Consider the following 7,450-nt stretch of genomic DNA (forward strand, 5'->3'; position numbering starts at 1 on the left):
TGTGTGTGTGTGTGTGTGTGTATGTATTATGTTGTTTAGTAGAGAGTGAGCAGAGCTGAGGGAGGAATGAAACGATACACTCACCCCAAAAGCGGGTAGGAGACAAAAAGCACTCAAGAGCACTGCTGTTTGTGTACATTTTTAATTACTTCACACGTATCATCCTCGGAGGAAACCCAGCCAGTCCAATGGGAAGAAAGGGGAAATAAGCGTGAAAGAAAACCTGATTTATCCTGAATTACGTCCCTTAATCCGATTCCGTGGCACTTTCAATGAACGGGAATTGTCGGTGAGTGATTACTCCCCCTTGAGTGATAATCTGCCCAAGACGACGGACGTCATCAGTGACAGCAGAAAGGGGCGGGGAGGGGAGGTTAATCCATCTCCAGTTTCCACAGGCTATGTTCCGAAAATAAGCAGTTGGTAACACGTCTGGCTGATATTGTGTGAGTATTGAGACTAAAAGTAAATTTTGACCCTCCATCTTAAACAAAGTAGTTAACAGCGTCTTCCCTTCACGACGTTACTGCGATCCAAACATGGTCCCAGAAAGATGCGTTTTGTTTTAGTAAGAGTTTTATGACACTTGCAACACTATTGGATCACATAAGTGCCGTAGATTAGAAGTGGTACAAGGGAATAACAAACTTTTAAAAAAGGAGGAGAGATTAGGACGATAGATGTTTGATAGGAGCAAACCATACCAGAGCATCCACCAACCACCCACCCACAAAGAGCGAAGAAACCGGATCACTGTGAACTGAATTAAAAGCTGAATCGAAAAAGTGGCTTTTGGTGAGGGAGGTCTCCATCTCAGGTTTCTAGTAGCGAAATTTTTCCTGTGTGTTGAGACACAAAGAGTTACAAAGCCATCAATGCAAAACTGAGAACCAGAGTGACACCGATGCCAAACAAAGGATGCTCTCGTCAATATAATAAAATCGAAGAAAACAGCAGTTTTCTCTCTGCTTAGCAATTTTTATCAAATGTGAAGTGTGCTGACAAAATGAGTTACTGCTCGGATTCAAGCCTTATGGAAATAGAAACATCATGCTTATAAGCGAAGTTTTACAATTTATAAGTATGAAATAATAAGAGGCATGTTATACATAAAAGTAGAGCATCAATAGAAGAACTACTAATTTGACCTCGGTGTTGATTTTTTGCCAATATCTCCTTCTGTGGACTGCGAGAAGTAACTCATTTTGTCAGCACGCCACACAAATTTTTATTTTGGCACAACACCTTTTATGTCTATTTACAAACACATTCCTTTGAGGCTTTCACCGAAAACGTTGATTAAAAGCACAAAACTATAAATTTACAGTTTCCCTGGACTCTCCAGCTTTGGAGTTAACCCCGCTTTGGCGGCCATTTTCTCGCTAATTTTACCTCTTAAACCAGGTGACCCCCACCTCCTTCAATCCAAAATATCTCCACTTCTATAGAAGATGGATGGGTAATGTTTTCATTGAAAGCAAGACAAATGAACAAGCTTTAAGATGATACCAATATCTCAATATGCCCCAAAATTGACGAGAGCCTGATTCCACCACGCTGCCTCACATATGCTGTTAGAGAATGCCTCGAAACCTCTCTCAACAGCGACAAACCTTCTGTCAGAATGCGAAAATGAAAATGTTCAACCCTATCCGTACGTGTGTTTTACTATCGTATACATACGACGTGGGGAACTCTGTGCCACCACTTTCCAAAATGGAAATTTACTCGTTAATCCGATCCGTACGCTTTGCATAGCAGTATGTCAAAATGATTTTTTGAGAAATACTGAAATTTTCAAAGAGATCTTCGCACTAGAAGTATTCTAAAAAGTGAAGAATACAACCCCGGGGGTACAACAAAACGATCCCAGGGCGTACAGACAGGTTTAATACCCCTTTTCTGCCTACTTCCAGGTCTATGCAAGAGTGTGTGTTACTTTTTTCTTCCTACTTCTTGTATATTCTGAGAAATGAATAAGATCAATGGGCACTCTCAGAATGGCGGCAAGCTTCATGGACAGATTCCCTTGAACGAACACCGTTACAGCCGCAGCGCTATTCTGTTGTCCCAAATTATCATCAAACATTATTATCAATCGGGTTTTTTTTTTAAGTTGAAAATAACTGAAATCGAGAAGCGGGAAGATGGGAACGGATCACTATAACATTAATAATAAAATTAGCTGTTCTAACAATTACCGGTACAAAAACTGACATTTAAGATTTTTATCAACATCACTAACAAGACAAAAACACTCAAACAAATATATGAGGCAGCGAGGTGGAATCAGGCTCTTGTCAAAATAATCAAAGTGAAGAAACTTGCATTTTTCCGCAGGTTTGTGAATTTTTATCTAATTTTTGTTTTTTTGGCACAACACCTTTCATGCCCATTGAAGAACTCATTTCTGTGTGGATTTTTCTTTAAAACGTTGATTAAAGGCACAAAAAATGTAAATTTTCAGTTACCAGGGACTCTTAAGTTAAGGAAATAACTAATCTTTGGCGGCCATTTTCTCACTAATTTTACCTCTGAAAAAAGGTTTTCCCACCTCCTTCATTCGCAAATATCTCGACTTGTATTCAAGGTAAATGGATATTTTTTCATTGAAATAAAGACAAATGAACAAGCTTTAAGATGACACCAATAACTCTACATGCCCCAAAATTGACTAGAGCCTGATTCCACCTCGCTGCCTCACATATGATGGCTAAAACGGCATTTACTGCTAACACTTATAGCATTATTATCCAATTGAAATTGTCCTAGATGGACACCCTCTGTCAAGAAAAAAACGCCGTCTTGGACAGTGTCATAGCATTTTTAAAAGCACAAGGGTGGAGTGGGAAGTAAGTGTTTGTGCAGGTGATTGTCTTGGACAGAATAATGACTGTTAGAGCAGGTCGACTGTAGATCTATGTCTAAAAACTGCAATGTAGGTGTGTTATGCTCACATCGACACCATATACAGAAAAGTTAAAATGCAGGCTGTGTCAATTATTCCTGTCCGGAACAATTGATCGCTTTTAAGCACAAGGGGGCTGTCCCGAAAAATGCTGTTTTGAGAAAATCGAAGGTTAAGTGTTTGTCCCTTGTTCAGTTTCTTTAAAAGACAAGGAGAGTGTTCTCTATAGCCAAACAAATATCCACACCAATGGAACCAAACTTCTCCTATAGGAAGGGCAATGCCCACTTTTGGTCTAGGTCAAGATTTATGGAAACCTCCGAAACCTGGGTTAGCCCGCTTGTCCTTAAAAGCGACCAATTTAGGTGGACAGACGGATAGGATTGATAAGTTAAAAGTAAAAAAGCCGCAAAGAGAAATCGAATTGATGTCTTCTGCATGCGACGACGGAGGCGCTTAATCGCTAAACCACAGACGCCAGTAACACTATTATTATTATTGCTATAATTATTATTATTTTATTATTATTATTATTATTATTATTATTATTATTATTATTATTATTATTATTATTATTATTATTATTATTATTATTATCATTATTTTATTATTATTATTATTATTACTATTACTACTACTATTATTTTTATTTTTTATTTTTATTGTTATTAGTATTATTATTATTATTATTATTATTATTATTATTATTATTATTATTATTATTATTATTATTATTATTATTATTATGAAACCACAGTAACAATGGGCACTGAAGTGTTATGAGTAATGTTGGTAGAAGCCAAGCAGATTTACCCCCACATCCCCCCCCCCCCCCCCACCCAAACAAAAACCCCATCTATTCTTAATTGAGTAAATAAAAAACATTCTTCGCACATGACGTCACGGCAACTCACAGGGAGACCTCGATGTGCGTTGTGAGTCAAGAAGGTTCCGAATGCAGAGCTCACGTCGACTGCATAGTGTCATACGTCACTTTTCTCACACTGAGCAGTCAACATACATTTTCACCGTGACGTTATCATCAACCTTTTTTTTCTCTCTTTTACGTGTAATTGCAGGGTCCACGATGCAGTGAGGAGGTAGAACTTACGGAGGAGCAGAAAGCGGGTGAGTCTATTATCTGTGAAGACAACATTTTGTTCTTCGATATAATTTTCTTTTTTGTTGTTTTCGTTGAGAGCCCCACGAACTACAAAAGTATAAGCACCAATAGCAGTATTAAATTATCATTTTATGTTGGAAGAAAAGTAGCTCTATTGGTTTTAGTGGTTTGGTGTCATGGTAAAATAGTGGGTATGGCACTCGCCCCATAATCCACAGCAGCTGTCGAGATGTTTTAAATTTTGCTGCCGAAACCAAATGGTAATTCGAGGAATCAGAATATTAAAATGTAATTTCTTTGTGTGAATACTTAATGAGGAAACAAAAGATATGAGACAGATTTTAAGATGTAATGGATAAGCTATGAGACATGTCAAAAAATCACAAAGCAGACGTAGAAATATATAAATTAAATTACATCTTATAGACCTAAGTGGCATAACATTTATTAGTTTGGAACACGCATGAAGGTAAAGACCCCCCCCCCCCCCCGGGCAGTGAAGTTGTCTTTAGGTCATTCCCAAAGGGGGGGGGGGTATTAACCTGTTTTTAGGCCCGGTAGAATTGTAAATGGGCTGATTTATCAATGTTATGCTCATACTGTGCAGGAACAACATAGGGGAAACTGCTGTTTTTGTCTTTCCTCATCCATATCATCGTCATGTTTTCTCTTCTTCTTTTATGTTCTTGCCACTCTCTTGTGAACTGCTATTCCCGTGGTGCCTTGATAGTTGAAGCAGACTTTTTGCTGTTGAGGCTATAGAGGGGGGCAGAGTAATGTCTGATTCCCTTTTTGGACTTTTCTGTTGACATCCACCCCTTGCTCTCATATGACCTTGTGCAGTTGTGAATGCCTTAAAACCTTACTAAAACTAAAACACTAACCATTAAACAGATTTCAAAATCTAGATCTAGTGTATAATCTATGAGACATTTTAAAAAATAACAAAACAAACATAGAGTACATAAATTACATTTCTATTTCTATTTATTAGTTTGGAACACGCATAAAGGTGAAGACCTATCAAATCAGGCAATTCAACTGAGTTTGTGGCGAGCAGGATCATAAAATGCTAAAACACATCACTGCACTGAAATAGCCGTAGGATAAAAATAGATGTCTGTCCCTTTAACAGGAGGCGAAACTTTTCCAATGATGGGCGCTACTGGTACAAGAACACAGCCTCCTTCAGGAAGGAGTAGAGTCCTTTCTCTGCGCTTTCTATTTTATTCTAACTGGTTCTGTGTTATACCAACCAGTGTCTGTGGAGTAATGATCAAGCTCTTCGTCTATTCGTGTTAAAGAATTGAGGTCGACTCTCTCTCTTCCTCTCTCTCTCTCTCTCTCTCTCTCTCTCTCTTTCTCTACTGGAACGCTTTCTTGCTATCAAATGTGGTAAGCCCCGAAAAGCAGGGTAGTGGCAATCCGCCTGCTAAATGTTCTGAGGTATGTCGACTAGGAAGAGAAACCATTACGATCAATCAATTTTAGCACTAAACTGCGGATCTTATGTTGAAATTTGATACGTTCATGGGAAAGAAATCATTACTCACAAAAGAATTATATTAAGGGATTCTTCCTCTCTTTCACATGTTGTTTAGGTGTACTGTAGCCCCTTCCTCGAGCGACTGTTTTAGACATGTCCTTAGTATAGTTCGTGACCACAGTCATATCAGACAGCAATAACACTGGTATTGAAGAAACAGCTGTGAGTTAATATTTCAAACAATACAGAAAAAAACGGCCAAAGGCAAAATAAATCAAAAAATTATTGTGAATACAATCATTCCTAACTCTACACTTTACCTGGGTTTTTTTTGTAGTATTCATTAGTGCATTGCAGTTGGCACTTGGCTATACCAAAGCTCTTGCACTAAATAAAGAGCTAAGATACTGGCTACTGCAAGCAGCATCTGTCTACTGAAATTCATAATGTCATGAATTCGCTCAGTAGTATGTGATTAGTACATTCCCCTTTTGACTAAGATTCAACATCAGCATAGTATTAGTTTTGGACACTTTTACTTTGTAGAATGTTGAGAACAAAGTGTATTTTGTAAAAAAAAAAAATATATATATATATATATATTTATAAACATCATTTTTGTCATCTGGGGTAAATATAATTTATGGACTCCGATCACTTGTTCTTAGGCTGGGACTTTTTTAAGAACATGGCATTGAAAACCTCCCTGTACCTGCTGCTCATTTTGTAAAAGACAAAGAGATTGACGCTCGAGTTAATCGATTCCAGTATAAAGACGAAGGAGAAACTGACATTAAAGAGGTTCGAGTATCGCCCCACAATACTGTACTCTGGTATAAGAGCCATGCACAGGAAAGTAAGAGTTCCCGGAGCGAACGTGATAATAAATACGGTTGACATGGTAACCACCATACGTACTACTTTCTTATCTCTCGCCGAAGTGACGTCATTGCTTTTTGCACTGGCTGCCACAGATTTACTGCGCCACTCTGTTTTGCGTTTTAGCTGCAGAACCAGAATCAAAGTACAGATCGAGACGAGAACAAAGGATGTGATCGGAGATACAAAGTTGTTCAAGATTAAGGTCACGGCCTCCACTTCCTCTCTGTTGTCGGTGAAGGTCAGACCGATAAGTGTCCTGTTGTAGGCCGGGTAAAAGAGCCACCTCATCCGTGACGTGTAATATACAGGTGTCACACTGGCAACCGTCAGGAAGAAAATAGTGGACAGCACGATGACAACCCGCTTTGGAGTGACCAGCGATTTGACTTTGAAGGGCAGGGTCACACACAGACAGCGTTCAAAGGTCACGAAAGCGGTGATCCAGCTGGATGTGCGGACGAAGCATACGTGAGGCCAGCCCCCTGTCAAGTACTGTACCTCGTACGGCGCGAACGGCACCGCGGGCGAGAAGGCGAAAGCCGGGTTGAAACAGATAGCCATCCAGAACAACGTCAGGAGACAGCCCAGGTCCGAGAGGGCGAGTCCGAAGAGTCCCAGATTAACCGTGTCCTTGAAGCCAAGTTTGACGAGTACTGCGATGTTTATGACGTTGGTCACTGTGCCGAAGAAGGACACCAAGCCGTACAGGCTGACAAAATTGACCAATCGGAAGACTTCCATGGCTTCTGGGCCGATGAGGCCCCCTACTGGGGGAGCAGAGGGCGTTGTTCCCGGTATCTCGGGCGTGGCGTTCGCTGTTCCAGATAACAGCGGGGAGATGTTGAAGGTGGAATCTTCCATGTGTGTAGGTGGACAGCATGAGGACGTCATAGTGTCATGGGCAGATATGTAGCTTCTCTGGATGTTTCAATTTACTGGATCGTCTATATTATAAAAACAACAAATCAATTTCTATGAGATTTTTTGTAGCATGTAATGCAAGAAAATGTGAGTCTGTGTGTGTGTGTGTGTGTGTGTGTGTATGTGTGTG

General features: G+C 39.7%; 2 protein-coding genes across 2 annotated transcripts in view; one reads left to right on the plus strand and one right to left on the minus strand.

Annotated features, from left to right (window-relative positions):
- Nucleotides 1–5,304, plus strand: part of LOC118478717 — an 11,520-nt gene extending 6,216 nt beyond the window's left edge. Inside the window, exons 2-3 of the mRNA XM_035972844.1 lie at nucleotides 3,988–4,036; nucleotides 5,291–5,304. Of these exons, the coding sequence (XP_035828737.1) occupies nucleotides 3,988–4,036; nucleotides 5,291–5,304 (63 nt within the window). The remainder of the gene's footprint in view (nucleotides 1–3,987; nucleotides 4,037–5,290) is intronic.
- Nucleotides 5,305–6,171: 867 nt separating this feature from the next.
- LOC101859136 (tachykinin-like peptides receptor 86C) lies at nucleotides 6,172–7,290 on the minus strand. Its single transcript, XM_005110319.1, has one exon. The coding sequence runs from the start codon at nucleotides 7,288–7,290 to the stop codon at nucleotides 6,172–6,174; it is 1,119 nt and encodes a 372-aa protein (XP_005110376.1).
- Between the last annotated feature and the right edge of the window lie 160 nt (nucleotides 7,291–7,450).

Source organism: Aplysia californica, unplaced genomic scaffold (genome assembly GCF_000002075.1).
Source record: "Aplysia californica isolate F4 #8 unplaced genomic scaffold, AplCal3.0 scaffold00874, whole genome shotgun sequence".
NCBI classification, from domain to species: domain Eukaryota; kingdom Metazoa; phylum Mollusca; class Gastropoda; order Aplysiida; family Aplysiidae; genus Aplysia; species Aplysia californica.